The 24,051-nt window shown below is 44.3% G+C and overlaps 1 protein-coding gene across 6 annotated transcripts in view; it reads right to left on the reverse strand.

Moving 5' to 3' along the window:
* Positions 1–2,258: 2,258 nt before the first annotated feature.
* Positions 2,259–24,051, reverse strand: part of Enox1 (ecto-NOX disulfide-thiol exchanger 1) — a 562,201-nt gene continuing 540,408 nt past the window's right edge. For all 6 annotated transcript variants that reach the window (XM_052732691.1, XM_052732690.1, XM_052732689.1 and 3 more), the window contains 3 exons: positions 21,903–22,005; positions 16,647–16,732; positions 2,259–3,228 (listed from right to left, as the gene is read on the reverse strand). In XM_052732691.1, the coding sequence (XP_052588651.1) occupies positions 3,097–3,228; positions 16,647–16,732; positions 21,903–22,005 (321 nt within the window). In that variant the 3' untranslated portion in view covers positions 2,259–3,096. The remainder of the gene's footprint in view (positions 3,229–16,646; positions 16,733–21,902; positions 22,006–24,051) is intronic.

Genomic DNA, 24,051 nt, shown 5'->3' on the forward strand with positions numbered 1-24,051 from the left:
TGATTCTTTTCACATATAGTTTGGCGGCTTTTCTTTGCTGCAGTAGAAGATGACAAAGATGAACTGAGGCAGCAAGATTTCTCAAACCAGGGAACGTTATTTAGCCTTACAGGAAGAGTTAAGTTGTGATACCTGCTACAGTGTGAGTAAATGTTGAAGACACAAGCTGAATGGATGGTAGACAGAGAAGGACACACGCTGTAACAGTAGGCAGACTTGGGAAGACAAAGGAAGTACAGGGACTTGGTAGTAGTGGGAATGAGTACAACATTATTGTTTGTTAAGAAGAGATAGCTGGGTGGTGGTGGCACACGTGTTAATCCCAGTACTCAGGAGGCAGAGGCAGGCAGATCTCTGTGAGTTCGAGGTCAGCCTGGTCTACAGAATGAGTTCCAAGGCAACCAGGGCTAGTTGTTTGTTGGTGATTAAGAAGTTTTGGATACAGAGAGGCGTGATTATTTGGCATTGTGAATGTATTTAATGTTGCCAAATTGTATACTTACGAATGTTTGAAATCAGCATATTATATATTTTTAATCACAAGATAAACTTAAATAAAAATACTGGCAAGATTCTGCCAAGATATTACCTTTGAGAGGAAAAGAGGGGTCATAAGTGGTCTGGGAACAGACTGAGCTAGAAGAATGTCTAAGTAAAAAGAAGAACATGTTTTGGAGTCTACCTTGGGTTTAAATCTCAGACTAACATTGCAAACTGCAAAGAAAGCCAAGTTATATAAATGGCCGAGCTTCATTTTCCATGCGTGACAAAAGGGGACAATAGTTTAATAATATCTTCATACAGTGTTACCACAGGATTAGAGAAATTGGGATGACAAAAACATGGAGACCCCAGACCAATGTGAGTGTATTACCCCGGACTCACTTCTACGTTCAGAGCCTGAGTTACAGTTTCCGCTCTGTGCCGTCTCACTGCATGGTGTGAGTCCCGGACATGCTCAGAAGCATGCAGCATGCAGAAAACCACTCCCATGTTTGTAGTCAGAACCAGCCAGGTTGTGGTACCCTCCTCTGCACCCCTACTCAACAATTTATCACTGTGACTAGAATCTGTGTGGAATTTGCCCCCCCCCCCCCCATTTTCAGGTGAACCCCTTAGGCTGCTTTATAACAGCATTATCTATAAATGATGTCTTCTGCTTTCTGACCGTCATAGTCCAGGAATCTGTCAGGATGGTGGTGGCCATGGGCACCATTGGGTGTAGGGAATGCCGCCAGTATTTAATGGGATAGTAGGATTTGCTTTTGTTTGCTTTCTTGAGACAGGATCTCGCTATGTACAGCAGATTTCCCTAAAAATTTTAATCCGACTTCTTCAGCCTCTTAGGTGCTGGGATTGTAGGCATGGGCCACCATGCCCAGTTGATACGGCATTTGCTTGGATGCCTACAGCATCCCTTTCACGTCCTCCTTGCCATGAACCTCACATATACAAACTTGGGGGGAAATTTCTGTTTCAGACTGAATTCCAGGTGCATTAAGGAGAGAGGAGGTCTTTCCTCACTCATCTTCTCACACACAGCACTGGCACTGAGCCTGCACAAAACACACGGGTAGATGCTGTGGGAGTTATGAATAAGGGCCTTCATTTTCCAGGGTTCAATAAAAAGAACCTGAGGGTAATGACGTCCGATAGGGAATTATGACTATCTTTTCATGACTTCAAAGACCATTCATTGTTCGGCTGTCTTTCTGAAAATGTTTCATTTAAAATTAATATCTTGAATACTTGTCTTTTGGGGGATTTTATATAATAAAGCAGGAAGGAAAGGGAACTTAAAGCCACATTCTCCTCTACTTGGTGAAAAAGGAAGAAGGGAAGACCAGATGGTTTAAATTGCTGGGCTTTTGTGTGACTGACTCCATTCCTTTCTTAACACATGCTTTACAGAAGATACACAAATGTAAACATCCCACAGAGACAAGATGAGCGGACGGGATACTCAGTGCCTGCCCACAAGGACAGAAGGCACAGTAAGTCTGGTGGTGATTACACTGAGATGCTTTTATCTTGGTCCTTTGGCCACATCCACCCCAGTACTGGATTCTCTCCTGCACTGCACTTTCTGAACACCGACTGTATGTGTTCTATCTTTAGTAATGCTTTTTCTCTAGCGTCACTTGTCTCTTATTGAATACTGTTAAAGTGCTGGTCTAGTACACAGGACTAAAAAACGAGAAAAGGATTTTATAAGAAGGAATGAAAACGTATCAACCAAAACAATTACACGAAACCAATATGGTAGAAGTCAAGATTTATTGAAAAAAATTAATATATTTGCTATAAAATTTGTAAGAGGAATATTTTCCGAATGGTTTTCGATGCATAAACCTGAATGCTACATACCAAGCACAGGACAGCAGATGTAGTTCTTCCCTCTAGTCACATTTTATGAAAATTGTTATGCAGTCCATGTGAAAAGAACGCACGATGGAGAACTGTTACGTTAGAAAAATAATATCCTTGATAAAGCATTCTCAAGGAGTCCAATCATAGTTTTCTGCCTCTGCAATAAGGCAAAAGTCCCTGGAACAGCATATAACTTAATTTACAAAATACAATAACTGTTCAGACACATATTCAAGTTTTCTTTTGGTATGATTTTTTTCCCACTGTAAAATCACATTTTTTTTGTTTTGTTTTGTTGTTTTTTTGTTTTATTAACAGAAAGACCTTCAGGAAAATGTCATTTAATGTTTTCAACTATACATTACATATACAACTCTGTAGCCTAGCAACCACCATTGCTACACCGCCATTAACTTTAAGCATTTGCTCGGTGTTCTACTTTGCAACAATGCCTATTTTGAGATTTTTGTGGTCATTGACTGTGGAATCATTGCTCGGTATTCATAGGGACAGGTCTGTCATAGCAAAGTATGAGGCTTCATCTAGTTTAAGGAACTGGTACACAATTACATTTCCACTCACAAGAAAACGCCACAGATGTCACTGAACAAGGCTTTGGTGGCTCCACACAGGTCCCACGCTGGACGACCCCAGCCCTCCTGCTCCTCTCTTGTCCAGCCCTGGCTGGCTTCGGACCCCTTCATTTCCAGCTTTCCTGGCCATCAGTTAGGTCGTTTTAATTCCTTCAAAGGCACACAACTTCCATCTCTTTTCCAACGTTGCACCCACACCAGTGAATTCCTGTTTGAACATGCGTGGCAGCCTCATCAGAAGCATTTCGATTTCATTGGCAGATATCTGTTAGGAAGAAAGAGGAGTCAATTTTGGGAAAGGAGCCCACCTGAAAACTAGAAATGGACAGAGCTAGGCAAGTCCCATTTTCCACTGAGACATTTTGTTTTCTCCTGGGCTGTCAAGAAAGAGGGTGAAGTGCTGGGCCCTTGCCCTATCCATGAGCAGTCGGCAGCGTGGGTGTGGGGTGAGCCAGGAGTTTCTGGGTTCACCCTTCCTGTATGTAGATGGAGAGATGCCTCGCAGGCAGAGCCATGTCTTACCCTTCCCTGACATGAAAGACTCAGAACAAATCCCCACCACTGCTGTGCTCAGCCTCACCTGCCTGGGGCAGAAACTTTCTGTAGCTCATCGGGAACCAGAGGCCTTAAGGGTGGATTTCTTGCTATTCAAACTCTTTCTCTTAAAGATGATAAAGATTTAGAAATGAAGACTAAATCTCAAATGTATAGCGGTGAAAATCTTGATAGCCAGTCATTAAAAAAAAAAAAGTCACCATGTCTAGACAAGTGTTTTAGTTCAAAAATTTCCTTAGATTTTCTTTTTAAACAGCAGGAACTTCTTACATTAATAATGACTTTTGATTTAAATAAAGAACGAATGACCTTTGATCTTGCCTAGCACAGTCCTGTTCTTGTTTTCTTGATTGTGTCCTAATCTGGTGTACAATGCGAGAACATGTATACCAATATATCTAATTTGGGGGCTGATACTCTGAAACTCCTATCTGCTATTGTTAAGAGTTAAATGAACCTTAGACAGATAATTAGTCTCTTGAAGCCTTAGCAGATGGGAGTAAAACTTAATAAGGATGGTGTCAAAGCTGTTGGCTTAGCACAGATTTGGGCACAGAGAACGGCGCCATGAATTAAAGTGATTATCATTTTTCATGGTGTAACTGCCAGAGAGAGATTGCTGTAGAGTCTATACTTCCCATTTAGCAATATTAAGACTCTCTTTTTGGCCTATCTTCTAAGAGAATGTCAAATCAACCATATTTAACATTCACCTGGAAAACATTCCATATATATTCAATATTCCTAAGCCTACACTGTAAAAGTTTAGTTAAATAGAGGCATTTCTGAAAGGTAAAATAGATTATATTCTTTTATTATATACTTACTTGTATTTATATGTGTGTGTGTATAGCATGTGTGTATAGCCAGAGGAGGGTGTCTGGTCTTAGAGCTTGAGTTACAGGTAGTTGTGAGCCACCTGCTGTGGGTAATAGAAACTGAACTCGGGTCTTTTGGAAGAGCAATAAGTACTCTTAACCAATGAACCATCTCTCCATCCCCTAATAGACTGTAGTCTGATATTTGTGCGTGCGTGTGTGTGTGTGAATAATTTGAAATCTGAATGCATTGCACCATAAAACCATGTGACCTTGCAAAGTACCCCCTTTCCATGGGCACTGGAAGAGCAATTCTTCCACATCCTCACTTCTTTCCATGAGACTCCATGAGGTATGTGTGGCTGATATCAAAGACAGCTTGAGAGAGACCTGGGCATGTGGGTTGGGCCTGGACACGGGTCTGCTTTATATGCTTGCTCTTCAGCTGGAGTGGCCAGCCAGGCAAGAAAGGCATTGCTGTGAAACACCAGCCACCTGGGGCTCCTGTTCAGAGCGCAGCTTCCTTAGCTGCATCTCTGGAGACCCTGGGTTCGCGCTCTGGAAATGTAGCCCAGAGAATCTATTTTTAACGAGTTCCCCCAGCAAGTCTCCGAGAGGCTTCAGTCAGGCAGTCATGGATTGGACTCTGGGCTAAGCCTCAAGCATCGTGGTCTTGGGCAGCTCACTTAGTACCCATGACATTCAGTTCCTCCATGTGTAATAGAAATATCACCCTCCTGCGTGGTTGGGAGGAGTAATTCAAGTAAATAAAAGACAAAAAACAAAAAAACCCTCTGTCTCCATCCAGTACATGGATAACAATAATGCTAGTGTCTGACGTTTTGTGACAGAAGGTCAAGGTCTATGGTCAAGGCCACATGAGATGAGAACAGGAGATATGTGGCCAAACTCAGTGTTAGGCCCATGAGACATTTCCTTTACTTAACTGAGACACCTAAAAACATGAAGGTTGTACAGGTTAGCTGAGTAATCTGTGTTGTTGCTATCGATATACAGGTCACATGCTGTTTAAATCAGGCCAGTTATGTCTACCTCTTCACAGCAATCATTTCTTCTCTAAAGAACAAAAACAAAACAACCTAAGTTATATGTGTCTGAGTATCATGCTTGCTAAGTCTGGGCACTACATGGCATGCAGCGTCTAGAGGCCAGAAGAGGGCATCAGGTCCTCCGAAACTAGAGTCACAGATGGCTGTGGCCACCACCTGAGTGCTGGGAACTGACCCTAAATCTTCTGGAAGAGTAGCAAGTCCTCTTGACTGCTGACCCTCTCTCCAGCCGTTTCTTTCCAGAACACTTTCAACATCCTTTTTCCAAAGTTCATGCTGAAGATGGTATCTTTATGCTTTATGAGGCCAGGTTGCCCCTTTACAAGTCCTCTCTTCCCTTTTCTAAATCTTTTTTCCTTATTTTACACAAGAGACAGTTCAGTTAGGCTCTATTCGGATATGTTGCTCCCTTCACAAACTCCTTTCTTCTCTTATAGGAAGTGATGCCTGTCAAACTTGGGCATCATTCTTCGGATGGGCCGTCTCCCCTCAGATCAAGTGGAGGCCATAGCAGTAAGGAGGCAGCATGGGGGTTAGCCAATAGCTAGTATCCAGGGTAACTATCCCCTCCCTGGGGAACCCAGGAGGAAGTCTTAGGAAGGAGGGAAACAAGCAACTGGAGACATTGTCTGTTCTGGAGGCTGTGGCACTGGAACAGCAAGCACATGTAGCGACTCTGCAGCTGCCTGGGAAGGTCTAACAATGACTGAACCACGTTTTTTTTAATTAAAAAATTTCATTTATTTTATATACCGATCACAGTTCCCTCCCCATCCACTCCTCCTCCTATCTCCATGCAGAAAGGGGCAGGCCTCCCACGGGCTTGAACAAAGCATGGCACATCAAGCTGAGGCAGGACCGAGCTCCTCCCCCTGCATCAAGGCTGGGTAAGGTAATCCAGCATGGGGAACAGGTTCCCAAAAGCCAACTTAGCGTGCCAGGGACAGGCAGTGATCTCACTGCTAGGAGCCTCACAGACAGACCAAGCTACACAACTGTCACATACATGCAGAGGGCCTAGGTTGGTCCCATGCAGGCTCCCTAAGTCCAGAGTTCATGTGCTCCCATGAGCTCCGGTCAGTTGTCTCTGTGGGTTCCTCCATCATGACCTTGACACCCCTGGCTTACACAATCCCTCCCCCTTTCTTCAGAAGGACTCCCAGAGCTCAGCCCAGTGCTTGACTATGGATCTCTGCATCTGCTGAACCAGATTTTTAAAACCAAAACACCCCAAGGTTCTATAATTCTAACCACAGTCTCATGAGATAGGCAATCATTTACAAATATGGAAACTGAGGGGTCAGGTAACTTGGTCAGGGTGAGCCACAGAGTGAGTGTGGGGCTGGCTTGGGTCCAGGCATTACAGTTGGAGTGCTGTGCTCTTATCAGAAGGCTGCATGGAGAGGACTAACAACAGTCTTTTGGTCATGCCTCTGTACTCATGAGGTAATGCTGGCAGTGAGGGACTGTGTGAAGGAGGGCTAGACTTCTGTGAGGTGAATACTGGTAGATGGATGTCCATACCAACAACCAAACCCTGAGAACTCCAAATGGATCAGGCTCACCTACACTGTCTTAGGGTTTCTATTGCTGCAATACAATGTTATAACCCAAAAAGCAAGTTGGGGAGGAAAGGGTTTATTCGACTTACACTTCCACATTGATATTCATTATCAAAGGAAGGCAGGGCAGGATCCTAGAGGCAGGAGCTGATGCAGAGGCCGTGGAGGGGTACTGCTTACTGGCTTGTTTCTCATAGCTTGCTCAGCCTGCTTTCTTATAGAACCCAGGGCCACCAGTCTAGTGATGGCACCACCCACCATGGGCTGGGCCCTCCCCCATTGATCACTAAATGAGAAAATGCCTTACAGCTGGATCACATTTCCTTAACTGAGGCTCCTTCCTCTCTGATGACTATCTCGTGTCAAGTTGACACAAAACCAGCCAGTACACACACTTCCATGCTGCTGAGCACCACCCCAGAAATCACAACCAAAGGGACAGCAGGTGATGGGCAGCCATGGCCAACACTCACATCTAGGTACTGTACTCTCTTTGGACCTGTTTGCTCATTTATAAGACTAGGGGATTAACTAGCAAGGAACTCACTAAATGCTCTGAGGGCTTGATCTGAGCACTGGCTTCTCCTGTTAGTGTGAGTTCTGGGGTGAATCATTCAAAACCTGCCTATGCACTGGGCTGTGGCACAGAGCTCAAACTGAGGCACCTTGGGTACACTGTTATAATAGAAAATGAACGGCAAGCAAATTGAAGTACTATTTACTCCATGCTGCTCTTATTTATGCGGGTGCACAAAAGCCAGTGTGCACATGGAAGTGTGTGGACACCTTCACGTCATCTGTTCTCTCCTACTTTCATGTGGGGTCTGGGAATAAAACCCAAGTCATCAGGCTTGCGTCGTGAGTGCCTTTTCCCACTGTGCCATCTTTCAGGGCCATGTAGTCAATACATGGAACACAAAAAACTATAGAGAGTTAAACTGAGGTGGAAAGGTATTAAATGAGTTACCCCGGGAGCAGTGAAACTGAGTCTCAAAGTCCTTGCAGCTTCTCAAGTGTAGTGAGCTATCATTTCTGCTGGTAGTGTCAGCCAAGAGCCGGGTTCTGCTGTATGGTGATGGGGCAGAGCAAATGAAGTCCCACCCAGCATATGAGGGGCTTTTACACCATCCTAGACCCCTCCTAAAGACAGTCACCATGCTCATTAGGGGAAGATGATGAGAAGCTGCTTCTAGGCCAGCGTGATGGTTTTTAGGCCTTTCCCAGCTCCTGGTGATGCTTTTAGGATGTTTTGCAATTGGGAATAAGCAGTATTTTTATTTACCTCATCTCCTCTTCCTTACAAAGTCACTACCTCTTGTCATTTTTTCCTCTCACAATGTCCCTTCCTACCAGGATGTTCTCAGGCTTCTGATAATTATTCCTTCAGTAAGGTGTCAACTGTGACAAGTATTACAAAAGGAAACAGGTGAAAAGAAAATCCGTAATAACTCGGGGGCTTCCATGGTGTGACATCACAGAGGAAACCCATGAGATTGGCTGCATTTGTTCCCTGCTCTGTTGGCGCTACCTCAAGTCTACAGCTTCCTCGCCAGGCCTGGAGACACAGGCATACAAGTCAGTGAGGTGATGGAGCGACGGTATATCCTATACTGTCAGGTAAGGCAGGCTGGACGAGGAAGGGCTCTCCCTTGGGACGCTGAGAAGATGCCAGCCCAGGCTGTGTTATGGCTGGGGAGCCAGCGAGGCCAAGTACAAAGCCCTCATTCTTCCACAGGATACACACTGGCTTTTGACCTTTATAGTGGGTGTGAATGGTGTTCATTCCCGCATCAAGCATGGAACAAGCAAGCACAGACACCGTAGGATAAGTAGTCAGTGTAGATGAGGAAGGAAGAGGAGCAAAAGGGAGGATTTACAAGGAATAAAAGGAAGAAGTTGGAAGAGGAAGGGAGATTTAGAGGAGGAAAAGATAAACAAGGAAGAATTAAGAGGAGGAGAGGACTTGGAAGAATAACAAGAGAAGGAAGGGATGAGATGCCACATTGGTTCACATCCCAGAAGAAAGCTCTGGCCAGAGCTGGCCCCCAGGCTGCTCTTCTTCTCTCGGGTTCTGATATCTCTGACTGCAATCTCACCTTGCCCAAGTTGGTACTTTACTCATTCATGTCTGATTTTCAAGTTAGTTAATAATACGTTTTGGTGGGGGTGGGGTTGCTGACATTGAATCTAGAACCTTGTGCATGTGAGTCAGGCCCTCTTATTTTTTTACGTGTTACACCATTTTCTCAACTATAAGCTTTCTGAGAGCAGAACTCGAGCTTACGTCTGCTGTATGCTTGCAGTTTGCCCTGTTCCCGCCTGGACAGGAGGAATAAGTACATAAAAAGGATTGACATGTTCTAGTGTTGTTTGGGCATCATGAAACCCTCGCTGCTGCTTCACTGTTGAGGGAAAAAACAAAACAAAAACCTCTTTTGCAGTCAAGTGGAGAATCTATTCCCTTCTGGAGGTGCTATGCTATCTAAAAAGCACATTCATTGCAGTCTGTCTTCGCAATAGTTCATTAATGCTCGGTGACAGCTGGATGTTAACAGCAGCATATATATCATGGTGATGAGTATTCATGTGGGAAATTTAAACATTCCACTAGGAACATTTCACCCACCTTCGCCATCCGCCAACAGTCCAGGGGAGAGAACACTGAGCCATTAAAGGCAAAATCAGGATCTCCTGGAAACTAGAAAGATGCTGAAATTCTGTATGTGCAGAGGGATGTTTTTTAAAATGCCGATGATCTTTCCTGGGTGAAAAGTGCTCACCTACATCTGAGCACCCAAGCTGATGTGGTGTCCTGCCACAGAGGCAGGTCTGCCTGCATCTGGCAGCATCTGCTGTCATATGGGTCTGTTGTTTTGGAACCAGATTTTCCACACTAGGAGTTTGGGGTACAGGCTGTAAATTGGAGAAGAGCCTCGTGACCAGCGGTTCTCAACATGTGGGTTGCAATCCCTTTGGGTGTCATGCAACCCCTGTGAAAGGGTCATTTATCAGATATCTACACATTATGATTCATAATAGTAGCAAAAATTATAGTTATAAAGTAGCAGCAAAATAACTTTACAGTTGGGAGTCACCAGAGCATGAGGAACTGTATTACAGGGTCGTAGCATTAGGAAGGCTGAGAAACACTGCTCTAGACTATCTGTATGAGCAGTTAGAGGGAGCGAAGGAAGAAAGGCAGGACGCAGTCAGTTGCTACAGCTCTACTCCAGTGTCTGTGTGGCTTAGCATCAGGGGGGTGGGGGTGGGACTGGGAGGGTGGCGTGGCTAGTTCACAGCTGGGATTCCACTCCAAGGTGACTGAAACCTTGGCCAAACGGATTTGTCTGTTCTGAAGATTCAGCAAAGCCTCCTGAAGCCCTTGCCCTGCCTGACTTTGTCTCACATTTCTGATAGAAGACGGGTGGGTGAATGAGAGTGGATGGCTGGGGAAAAGCCAAGGGTGGGGGGGGGGGGCACACAAATGTCATTACCAAGAACAATATTTAACTGGAAAATGGCCTATTATTGGGCTACATGGTTTTAGGAGCCATGAACAATTTACTTGGCCAGCATAATTTAAATTAATTCTCCTGCCCTTCCTTCCATTCCCAATCACTTCCATTCCCGTAAGCAGCCTTCGGGGAAATGCTAGGAAAAGCAGTTATGTTACAGGCCTGCACTAGGCCTGCTTTTCCTGCTTCCCTCAGTAGAGGGGTGAAGAGAATCTAAATGCTGGCTTACAGTTGTGCTGCTGGTGTCACCTCAAGGAAACTGTTGCTCTGAGTGGAAACTCCACAAAGCATTTTTATTAGAGGCGGCAAGCTCTGTGGTGGTGGGACAGCCATGCCGCCATAACGCAGCAGTAACCAAGGCTCTGCACAGGGCCATGACTCCCAGTTCATTCTGATTAACTGAAGGCCGCTGGGCCTGGCTGCTGCCTTGGAGACCCACAGCATCCCCAGGCTGCCTGCAGATCCAGGACTGTGAGCCTTTCAGCAACTGATGTGGAGACAAAGCCCTCGTGAATACTTAGAGGGCAAACCTCTTATTATTTTGCTCTCTCTTTAAAGCTCTGAAGACATGGGATTCCAGAATTCAGCAATTCTGGATTAAAAAGCCTAAATATCCCTGTAGGCTCACTGGGCTAGAGAGGATGTGTGGTGCGGTCCCTGGCACCTGGCAGTTTGCCTGTCCTTTGTGATACATTTACCTCAGGCTTGAGGAGAAAACTTGGCAGCACTACTGCGAATTTCCCTGAGGAGACGGAGGACTGTGTGGGCAATGGTGAAGGGAGTCCCTGGGTCCATCCTTTCTGAGGGAACTATATTGCTGTCTTCTATACTAGAGCTGCCCTCGGGGTCCTAGGGATTTCACCATGGCTACATGATGTGGATTAAGGCTCATCCTACCACTGAGAGCAGGTGTCCATGTGGTTCCCACAGCCCTCCCTCATACTGGGCTCTCAGGCACCTTTACTACCACAGCAGGAGAGAGCACTATTCTGACCACAGGGCTGTCTGAGGTAGCTAGGCAGTTATCCCAACCCTAAGCATACTGGGATGAAGGAAGGCTCTGGCTGAGGCCCAGCTTCAGTCCACTACCCGGGGGCATTACAGAAGAAGGGAATCAGAGGGGAGAAATGTCTTGTCCATAGGTATACACAGATAGAAGCTTTGGAGGTCCCATTGCTGGTGGGCATTCCCAAGTGGCAGCAGAAAGAACCTCAGTTCCTACTGCTGTTTTATTTAAATGTCTCCCAGCCATGGTAACCTTAATGACACCACCCACTATTGTCAGGCCTGAGTATGGGCACCCCAGAGCGGGAGCTGTGGTTCTTGCCTCTGTCTCTCCTCACATGAGCTCTGGGGTTGGTATAGACCCAGACCCTAACAGGGGACACCATTACATGGCCCTTCCAAGCTCCATCACACCTGCCTGAACTGTTGTGTGCTCACTGTGTGTGGCCTGCTGAGGCTAGTGAGTCTCTATCACCAGACTACAACTGGCCAAAGACTCCAAACACAGCCAAAGAACCTACAAGCAGACTAGTCTAAAGTGGCCAGACAAAACTCAGAGCCAACATTATGTAACAAACTGACATCCTGAGACCACCATCAGAGAGAGCCACTTTCTGAGAAGACCCCTGCTCCCCCAACAAAAGCAGTGGCAGCTGATCCACCATATCCAGAAATCTCAGTGTAAGAACACAGACTATGGAAAAATTCAAAATTCTCCTGGAGCACATTCCAAAGCAATTAAAATAAACAGAATATCTACAGAGAACTCAAAAGCTGATTATACAAAAAACTCATGAAATTCAAGACAATACAGAGAGTTTAAATACAATTAAGAGGAGAATAGTCACAAGTGACCCACCAAATTTCTACTACAAAGACACAAACCTGACTAACCCAGTAACAAGCAATGAGATGAGATCCATACTAAAATATCCACCATGAAGGAAAAGCCCAAGGTCACATGGCTTTACTACTGAGTCTTACCAAACTTCTGAGGTACTAATGCTGATTCATCTTGAACTATTCTGAAGAACTGAAATCCAAAGACCTTGGCAAACTCATTCTATGTAGCCAGCACTATCCTGTTACCAAAATCTCACAAGGTCATGATGAGAAAGAAAACATCTCTGATAAACACTGATGCAAAATTTTTCAACAAAATACTAGCAAATTGAATTTAGCAGCACACCAGAAAGCTGAGTACCATGACAATGATGAAGTTATGAGTGATTCTGCATATACAAATCATTAAATATAATTTATCACATTAATATAACAAAGGATAAAAATCCCAGTAAGCAGAAAACACATGATAAAAGTCAACATCCCTTCATAATAAAATTTCTGAATAGATTAGTTTATGGTTTAACATAATAAAGGCTGCACATGACAAACCCATAGCTAACATCATACAAAATCGGGAAATGCTGAAAGAATTTAAGATCAGAAACAATATAAGCTCATGAAATAAACAATAAAAGTAGCTTCAGGAAGTCCCTGAAACTGACCAGATTCACTATCCCCCTACCTCCCCAAGTGTATATAAGCAGTAAATAAGCTCATGAAGTAAACACTAAAAATAGCTTCAGGAAGTCCCTGAAACTGACCGGATTCATAGTTTCCTCCCTTCCCAGGTATATATAAGCAGTAAGAACTGCTGAAAAGCATTTTCAGACCAGCTGAGCTGTGGAGACCAACTGGTCTACCAGAAAAGGACACTCTGCAACCTGGTGAGTAGCCTAAAAGTTTTGCAGTGTGCTCCGGGTTTCTATCTTTTGTGAGGGGTCACCCATGCTGCAGTGGGCTTTTGGTGATGCAGCTTTCTTTATGTCATCTCTGTTCTAATAAGTAACACCAATAAAACTCAATGATGCACCAATTTGGACTTTGGTGTTATCCTTACTTTGATCTGTCATTGGTTCACTATTTGGGTGAATAGATCTTTCTTCATGCCTCCCTAAGAATAGTGTCACACGTACATAGGGATAGCTGAATACAGGTGCTATAAAAGGGAAATAGGAAAATGGGCAGAGGGCAGTATAGAAGAAGAGAGAGGTAAAAGGAATAAGTAACACTAAGGATGTTTGAAAAAGTCATAGGCAATTGTAGTTTATGCTTACCTATAATATACAAAAAGCATATGTGGATATATAAAGTTATGTCATTTGAGGTGTTCATGCTCCCCCAACAACCATAAATTATCTAACAAAAACTCTAATACCAGGTAAGATAAACCTCCTTTTGAGTTGTTGGTCAGGGGAGTTCAAAAAATCAACCAACAAAAGAATTACAGGTTATTGCCCTTGCTCTTGGTTGCTTCCTAGAACTTGAAGGTAAGTCCCTGTTGCTGACTTTGAACTCAGGACTTGTAGGATCAAGCCAGAACTGACCTGGAAGCCTCTTCCCTGAGGATTAGCATTCCACAGTATCTGAAAGTGCTATGCAGCCAGAGCCTACTCAGATAAGAGTCTAGGAGCCACAATAAGACATCTCCACAGGTACAATGTGGCACTTATATCTTGGCAATAACCCACTACACTCTACTGCATTAAAGTCTGCCCAATAGGAGGAAATGCATGCCTACTACTCTAAACCTAGCCAACTATCCATTGCCAAGTCCATGGAACCTAGAGGACAATGTACTTACTGTGACATTCCTAAACCATTGTAATTGCTAAGTGCATTCTAAATGCTCTCCTTATAACCACAAATCAGTGTAGCTCTTGCTTCGCATCAAGGAGCTTCTTTTTGCAGCAGAGGCCATTACAGAAAGCCAGATATGGTCAAAATGCCAAGAAGAACTACCCATGCCCAGCCCCACTGCAGAGGAGGGATGGAAATATTTTATGAGCCAGAGGATGCCTGCTGTGAGACTGTGTCTTCTATATGTGACAGGGAACCTTCAACCATGTCATTTCAACAATACAGTAGCCCAGACAAGACCTGAACAATGACAGTACCAGTTGACATGACATGCCAGGGTGGATGGCAGAAATTTAACAAGGTCCCACCCCTAGATGAAAAACTACAGGCAATTAATTACTACTGAGAAAGGAGCAATTAGTCTTTCCCAAGGATGAGCCCCTAATTGATTATCAAATACCAGTGGTCATTCCTAAAAACACACACATCGGAGCAACACTAAATGGACTCCGATTGTTGTAATTATATTTATGAATATATGTAACAGTAACAATGAGAAATAATTCAGTCGGTAAATGGGCAGGTAAACTGAACTAACAGCTTTCAAAAGAAGTGCAAATGGCCAGTATATAAAAATGTTTAACACTCTTAGCCACCACAGAAATGCCAATCAGAACTACAGGGAAATTCCATATCACCCTGTTTAGAAGGACTATGAGGGCAAATAAATACCGCTTAGGAAGGAGGAAAAGGAACCTTACATGCTACTGTAAGGTGGGACTGTAACTTGTCCATTCACAATGGAAATCATTATGGAGTTTCCACAAAAAAATTAAACATAGGGACTAGGGAGATGGTTCAGTGGTTAAGAGCACTAACTGTTCTTCCAGAGGACCGTAGTTTGAGTCCCAGCACCTACATGGTACCTAACAACCATCTATAAGCCCAATTCCATGGGAATCTACTCTCTTCTGGCCTCCACAGGCACTGCGCACTCATGGTATACATACATGCAGGCCAAGCAACCAAGACATAAAATAAATGTTGAAAAAATTAAAAATACAACTCTCATGATCAAACTATACCACTCTAGGTATTTACCCAAAGAAATCTCATTTAGGATTCAGAGATACCTACCTACTCATGTATCCTATTATAATATTTATAATAGCCATGCTATATAATCAGCCTGGGTGTCAATCAACAGATGAATAGATATGTAGTATAGAATTATTCATCTATAAAGAGTGAAATCTTGACATTATGTTAAGTGAAATAAGCCAGCACAGAAAGGCAGGTGCTACACCTCACTCATTTGGAAACAAGCACTTGATGTAGGTAGAATAGTGATTACTAGCTCTTGGGAAGTGGGTGACAGGAGGTGGCTAACGAATCCACACTGCAGGAATTTAGGAAAATACCACGCTAAACTCCCCTAATATGTACGATTAATGTGTATGAACAGAACAAATTTTAAAGTCTAAAATCTAACTCCTTTCATCCTTCATAAAGAGGCACAAAATGTCTGACTAAAATCCACGTGCAGTTCCAGATGATTCCTCTCAGAGGGGAAATATCAGGTCTACTTGGAGCTCAAGCAGCGCTGTGATCATGTGTAGGTGAAATCTTCAGCATCAAACGAGGATGCAGTGTGATAATGTGATCCTGCAATCCGTGCTAACCATTGAGTACCGGGGATGCCCTAGATGTCACTGCAGGGACACAGAGCTGCAGGCTGAGCAGCTGCTCAGACAAGCCCAGTGTTCTCTGGTTATCTCCTGAGATGCTGTCAGCAGCGCTCCTGTGGCTCTCACAGCCAGCCCTGGTTGGTTAAAGGAAGTGGCTTTAGCAACAGCAGCCCCTCTCAACTGTTCACCTTAACACAGACACTGCACCTGTTTTCCTGTCTCTTTGCATTTGTCAAAAACACTGCTAATTTTCAGACGAGAAAGCTGAACTTTAGAAAAATGGCAATGATGACATCTGATTCTGAGTGTGACCCATAAGGGGCTCAGCTGAGAATAACTCAGCAGCCATTTTTTTATTTTTTATTTTTTAAACACTTAGAATAATGTTAAAAACAGCTATTGATAGCATTTTATTGAGCATCATATCTGATCTTTAAGCTATCGACAGTGATGGTCCCTCCATGTGAAGTCTCTAACATGGAATCTCGTGTGAACATGGCCTAAGGAACTTGCCTCATTAGTCACTCTCACAATGCCTTCCCCCTTGTCTCAGAAACTTTCAGGCCAATCTGTAATTTCAAATCTCCCACAAGCTTTTCAAAGCACGTTGGTATCTGTTGACAGTGACAAGTCACTGTCACTTTAAATAACTGATTTTTCTTTATATAAAGACAAAAGCAAGGAGATGACAACTGTCTGCCAAACCCTGGGTCCTCGGGGAGGTCCTGAAATATGGCTCTATAGTAATGCAGATCATACAGCGTCCACCCGCCGCAAGCAACCTGCTAAGTTCCAACACTGAAAGTTCAGTCAAAGAAAGAACTTACCTTCGAGTCCAGCTGCTGCATGTATGACCACAGATACTCTATATTGGCTCCGAAAGGGTGGACATGAAGAAACGTTGATATGATGCCTGAATTGAAAAAGACAAACATCAGAAGTTATTTGGAGGAGAGTGGGAAGGCTCGGTTAACAAATGCCATCTAACCTCCCGGACTTTCGTGAGGCTGAGTCACAGTCTGGCCGTTTCCAACACCTCTCAACCAGCGTCCAGTAACAGCACATTCTGCAGACAGGATGGTGACCGGGCAGAGAGACTACACTGTCTCACGGGATGGGAACGACAGTGGTTAGCATGGCTGGACTCTGGGATGAGGCACAGATGAATAGAGGTGTTTCTGAACAGAGGCACCCTGGAAGCAGTTCAACTACCAAGTTGATTTACCAATCTGAAATTGTAGTTTGGGGAGGGTTAAACGATCTCTTTTCTCTCCATGGACTTTGTGGTCTGAAAACGGCCCAGACAGCTGTGTCAGCTCATGCTGCCTCAAGTGTCCTTGATAATTACAGTTGCTGGTTATGAAAAGCGTGTACTCCACATTCCGACACGTTCTCCGTCTACCTCTTGCCGCCGCGCGGCTTCGCTGGCCGTGGCTGCTGGGGGAAGGGAGCCTGGTGCTCTCCTTTCTCAGCTGTAACGTACAAGATCATTTGCAAAGGTCTGGGAATGGGCGCTCTGGCAGAAAACCTTTCCATCACAGGACCAACCATCAGGGTTGTACCGGCTAATGGCTGGATATTAGTGTCAGGACCCAACTGAAAAGCACGACCTTCCCACCCCCGCTGCTCCCGGGTCCAAGAGCAAAATAGAGAGGGAGTCAGTTCCGCAGACCATGTACTGCTTGGTGAAAAGGTCGGGCGCAGATGGACACTTTAACGTCTTTTATCAGGTTTAAGGTGTATTACATCTCCCACACTCTGTACTGTGAGAACCAGTACTCGTGAGTCAAGGGTCACCTGCCTAAAATGCACTCAGGGCAAGAGGTCATCCTACATGTGCAGGGGCCTTGAACTGATTAGGGATGGTGTTTGTCCTCTGTGATACATGGGATGCTCACGGATGAGTGGCAGGCAGATTTCAAAGGCAAGTTCCCCGCTTATCCTTAGGCTAAGGATAGAGAATTGAAGAGTCTAGACGAGTACTCTTGATGACTGTCTTTGGAGGATTGTTCAGATGAAGCTTGCATGAGGATGGCAGGAACGTTACATCTCCGTCAGTCGGAAGTATCAGTGTTCTGAGACACAGAGAGCCCGCCTTTTATTCCGAGTCTATGCAGACCTACCTTTCTCCGAGCTATAGTTTTATGGCATAATAGGGGCCATCATAGGTGACTGTGGTGATTTTAACATCTTTAAGTGACCACTTGAGAAAATGCAGTTTCTATGTTCTGTATGCTCAATTTTCTTATCTTAAAAATCAGATTCAATTGGGGGCAGCTTCGTAAATGAAGTCTCTATTGCTTCCTGAAAGGAACTGGGCTGCTCCTTGGAATAGACAGCTGGGCAGGTGGTGTGCAGGTAACCAAAGCTGTTGTGAATTCATGCACACGATAGCCATGCCATGTCTACAAGATGCATTTCACGGTACTCCTCCCCATCCTCTGGCTCTTCCCCCCACCCCACAGTGTGCCCCCTTCTACAGTATTCCTGAGCCTTGTGGCAGATGTCCCACTTAGGCCTAGAACTCCATCTCTCACTCCCAGCGCTCCCATCAGTTATGCATCTCCTCCACTGACTGTTGCTCACTGTGACAAGAAGCTCCCCTGACCAAGACTGAGAGCAGCCCACGACTAGGGGTGTGAATGTTTGTTTAGGTGCCAGCCCAAACCCTGGCAGAGATGGGGCAGGTGATTGCCAGGCCCCGCCCCTTACTGCGGAGCTCTGAGTAGTAGGTATCAGTTGAGGCGATGATCGGTAGGTTTCTCATGCTCCAGTGGGTGGTCCCACACCCCCACATTTATATGCAGCACAAACTGGATGAACTTAGAAAGGTACACACACATGCAAAACAAAACAAAACCCATCTAAAAAATAGACATGAAGTTAGTATGGGGGGAGTTAAAAGTGAAAAATGGGTGGTATAGATATGATCATATTTCATTGTATATGTACATATTTGAAATTCCCAAGAATAAAGCAAAATAAAAAGTTTCTTTAAAAAAAAGGGGGGGAGGGGCTTTCATTAACTCCAAAGTTAATGAAAAGTGCTGACATGTCTCCAAATGGACACTCATTTCTGGCACTCTGCTTGGTAACAGGGACACGGGGAACTGAGGCGGAGGCTGAGCTGAGCAGGTGGGCTCTGTTGCCCTGCCCATTTCTGTCAGCAGCAGCAGCAGCAGCACCCTCCCTGTTTAAGAATGTGTTCCTGGTAGTGCAGAACTCATTTGTAAGCCCACAATCTAAGTGGGATAAAAGGAGCAGATGTTGTCCTACTGGGGCGTTTTACATGTCTCAGAGCCCTGAAAGCTACTTGAGAAAATGCAAACCAGCTCTGTGTTAGGAGCAGCAGATCCCATTTGGAAGGCCCATTCTAACAGGCTACATAAAAGCATTCCATCAGGACCATCTATTTTAGCCTTGTTTTGATCCTCACTACCCAAGCCTTTGGATTAACCAAATAGGACTAGCTTCTCCTCACCACCACACAGTTCTGGTGTTTTACATTAAGCACTTTGCGGCAATATGACATGAAGGTGCTGGGCACATCAGGGGCAAGTCAGAAAAAGGGCCATTTGTGTGGATTTCCGGTCTAGATGACCACCATAGATGGTAGACACAAATACTAAGACTAAAGGAAACATAACATAACAAAGAGAAAACCAGCGACAGACCACAGAGTGCCCTCGGGTTTGGTGCAGAGCTATTTTACACTGAGGGGTCACACTCAGGCTTCTTTGAGACAGTAACTTCCAAGTGGGAGATGTGGAGGAGCCTATTATACCAAGTCTTAGTAAGTCTACGCACAGCCCTTGGGCAGTCAAGGGTCATGAGTTTGGAATAAGCAGGCAAGACTAGGGTTAACTGAAGAGGGCTGCAGCTCACATTTAGGTGTTGAAAAATCCATAGGGGATTATATTATTTTATGGTTGCTTAAAATTACACACACACACACACACACACACACACGCTGGGCAGCAGTGGCACACATCCTTTAATCCCAGCACTCAGGAGGCAGAGGCAGGCAGATCTCTGTGAATTCGAGGCCAGCCTGGTCTACAGAGCGAGATCCAGGACAGGCACCAAAACCACACACAGAAACCTTGTCTCAAAAAACCAAAAAAAACCAAAACCAAACACACACACACACACACACACACACACACACACACACACTTTAATTGAAGCTATGATATTATGTATTACAGAGGACCTAAATTTGATCCCAAGCATCCATATCAGGGAGTCACAGCTGCCTCTAACTCCAGTGTCCGAGGCATCTAACTCCTCTGGCTTCCTGGGTACTCGCACACATGTATATACACATATATACACATAATTATGAATAATTTAGAATGTATAATAATTAAGCATATATTTAAAATTTTGTGAAAATTGACTAAAATGTATAGATATAAACATTTATAGTCTATACACATATTTTATGCTATATGTATATTTTATATACAGAACTATTTATAAGTCATCATAAATAAAATATATTCTCCAAGGAGAATGTAAAATAAAATAGGAGGCAATCTCCAGTGAAAAGGAAATTAAAGTGGTGGCCTGTTTGAAATTTTAAAACCTTGTAAGTGGTCAGCATTATTCACACTTCTAGAAAATTTTCTATAGATCATTATGAGTTTTGTTATAGACCCAGAGCATTGTGGGGTCAATAATCATATCTTAGTTATACAGAATAAAACAAACAGTTGTCAGAACTGGAAATATTTTCTGAGGGAAGAAGCAGCCAGTTAGTAACTACACATGGGCTCATTTTGGGTTTCTGGAACCGACAGCACATCAGCATGTCTTTTGAGACATGTGCACAGCATATTATTACAGCTGTATATCATCAGAGAGAAAAAAAATAATTGGTTTTCCTTGGAGTATCTCTAAGTTGATGTCATATTCAATAACCTCGTAGTTGAAAAATCTATATGTGATGGATGAAGTTTGGACTATCTTTTGAATTTAATTTCTCCTGTGCCGGCTTCTGCAGGCCCCAGTGAACCTGTCATTTTAAGGTGTGAGCTGATGCAATATTTAGAGGCTGTTGCTTCTGCCAGATAATGACCTGGGGGAGAAGAGTTTGCCTCGTGTGTACTGTGGCCTCAATCCTCACCATTAGCCAAGCACTCTGCAGAGGAGCCAGGCTGAACCTGGAACGCCATACTGTGGTCTCTGCCAAGGTGCAGCCTGGACCAAGGTTGTGTGCCACAGGTGAAGGACCGTCCTCTCTTCTTGGGTTGGGAGGGGATTGTAAGGTGGGGTCCCAAGCACATTACCAACACACCACCCCCAAGAACATTTTCCTGGAAGAGTAAGCACTCTGCCTGGATCAATTGGATAAAGATTTAAGAAATAAGAGTTTTGTCTCAGTCCAGACAAAGAAAAACCGGTGTGGTGGTATCTTTTGGGGCAAGTGGACATTGTAGGTAAATAATAACTTTCTCTCTCTTTCTCTCTCTCTCTCTCTCTCTCTCTCTCTCTCTCTCTCTCTCTCTCTCTCTCTCTCTCTCTGTTAGGAGCCAGCTTTTCTTGTTCATTTTGGCTAAATGAATCCAGATGGACATGGGAGTCTGGTTTAGACGGATTATCCTAACATCGTTACTCTGGACACAGCGATTAATAATCTGCATTACGGGTCTGGCCTTGGGGCTGTCGTTGGGATGGAGTCTCTGCTAAGGGGCTGAGAGGCTCATCTCCAGAGTCAAAACTGCTTAAAAGCCTGGCTTGGCTTATGAACTTCTGGACAAGAACCAACTGGACTTCTTTTTAAATTTGAAAATTCAGACTTATGACACATGAGATGCAGATGAACCTATTTTCTTGAACCCTGTTTTCTGTCAGACAGCTACCTAATGTTCCCAGTTCTCAACGAGAGGAACCTCTGCCAGTCTGTATGACACTCATTTGAAATGCACATTGTGAAATCTTGATGAAATAAGTCTGACCTCTGATTGGGGGGCTCTGCTGTTTAGATTATCAACACGGTGGAAGCGAATTACTGATCTACTGCCCACGTTGGTTCTCTGGGAATGACTTCTGTACATCGACAATGAAAAGAGACTGCTTACCTATCAGCAGGGCCTCCTTCTCAGATTTTAAGCCTGGGCTTCTTTTTTCAGTATTGTTCTCCCGGTCTTGGTTAACCAGTGCAACTGTCAACACATTGATTTCCTATAAAGTAGAAACACAAAAGCCATGTAGCTGTTTATGCAGATCCCATGCATTTTAATAAAAACCCCACCCAGTTCTTAAACTCTATAAAACAGGCCTTTGCTTCCTCTCAGAAGTACAGACAAAATCCTTAATTATTTGTTCAATAATAGGCTCCTAACCACTCCCACACAACCAAGATAGTCTCTAAGAGTAGCAAATTTAACATAAACTCTTAGATTTCTGGCAACTGAAAAATCAAATAAACCAAACACCTCTATTCATTTAGGCTGTATTTGACCATAGCCACATTAATATGGTTAATATATTTTATTCTAAACATGAAATTTGGGGGGGGGGAGGTGTCAAAGCTTGCACAAGACTAATTGATTAACGTGAGTGAATACAGGCAACGGGATGGGCTTAAGAAGTGGGGGTACAGCTGTAGGTGGAGTTTTTAAGTTGAGCAGGAATGAATTCTTACACACAAGAGGGGAAGGCAGGTAAGCCAAAGCCTGGAGAATATATATATATATATATAACACTAAACAATGGGGAATTGAACAAGAGCTGTACACACGTGATATGTTGAGACTGGGCTGTCTGGGATTATTTTTATGGTCTTCTAAAAGTTAAAGATAGAGACGAATATTTAACTCATATCCTCCCAGTATTGATTTATGACTTGAAATAGAAAGTGATGTAATAGAAATTTAATAGCCTGCACATATGTACAATCACTAGGGAAGTTGAATCTTGTCGGAAGGAAGTTGCTAACTGGAAGGTAGCTCCCTCCACTTGAGGGAGATTCAGCATGGTTGAATACACGCCCTTTGTACTCAACCTTGCCACAGGTAAGTACTAGGGCAACAAAGAGAACACTGTATCTCGAGGTGAGTGGTTGCAGGAGAATGCTGGCAATCAGCAAGGAAGATTGCTGGACTCCCACATCCCATAGAGAGTCAGAAGGGCACCCTAGAGACTGGAGCAAACAGCAGCTTTAACAGTAGGTCCCTGGCTGGGAGGTAGGGTCACTCTGCTTAGCAAGGAAAAGGCAAATGGTAAAGTACCAGCAACCCCATCAGAAAAGTGGGGCAACTTCCGAATTCCTTGGTCCTAAGAAAGGATTAAGACCAGCTTGTGGGCTGTCTAGCTGCCGCCCCAAAGAAGGAACACAGACCCTCCCAATGTCCAGATGCCAAGCAATTAAAAGTAACTGCTAGATGCCATTTTACCTTAAAAACCTTGAGACGTGTTTTTTCACAGGGTATCTGGCAGCCCTTGGAGAACCCTACAGCTTTAGGACTAGTAGCCTGCCAGAGCCCCAGGACAAAGTCCCACAGAACTTCGGGAGGTCTCCTCCTTGGGATTGCAGTTACAAGTGTGGACAGTCCCTGCATCGACCACACTTGTCTCTTCATCCATTTCCTATAGCTATAGAACCACAGATGCCAGTGCTCTAACGGGACCCATAGGCCCCGGGGATGGTCTCCTCCACATCATATACCATCAGGAACGTGGATAACAGCACCGTGAGCACCAATGCCATAGATACTGATGCCAGAGCCCTGGCATCATCTGCGCTTGTCTCTTGGGACCTACAGAAGACCATCCAGGTTCCAGAGCTGCAGAAGAATGGCTGCAGTACTTACTACAAGCCCAAGAACAACTCACAAGTACACCAGGAAGCTGTGGTCACCAGTGCCGTGTACCCCACTATCACTGTGCTCATCCAATGGGAAACAGGGAAGGTCCTTTCCCATCCAGTAACTAAAAAACTGTGAGAGTTGTTTCCTTAGGCTGAATGTAGGAGATGCCTGGGCCTAAGGGCCCAGGGAGGGTCTCCTTCATGTTTTGTGGCTCAGGGACTATTTTTCTTACATCCTTGGTGTCACTTGTATTTATTCTAGGACAGTCCAATCAACATCTTGTATCATCAAGATTGTGGCAGCTGCCATCACAGGGCCCAGTGCCATAAGTGTTATATGCTGTGATGCCTGAGAACACACACCTTTAGAAACCTCTATGAACTGCAAAGTCATTAATCACTGTAATCTAGACCACTGA

Source organism: Peromyscus californicus, unplaced genomic scaffold (assembly GCF_007827085.1).
Source record: "Peromyscus californicus insignis strain IS unplaced genomic scaffold, ASM782708v3 Scaffold_12__1_contigs__length_115047231, whole genome shotgun sequence".
In the NCBI taxonomy this organism is placed as follows: domain Eukaryota; kingdom Metazoa; phylum Chordata; class Mammalia; order Rodentia; family Cricetidae; genus Peromyscus; species Peromyscus californicus.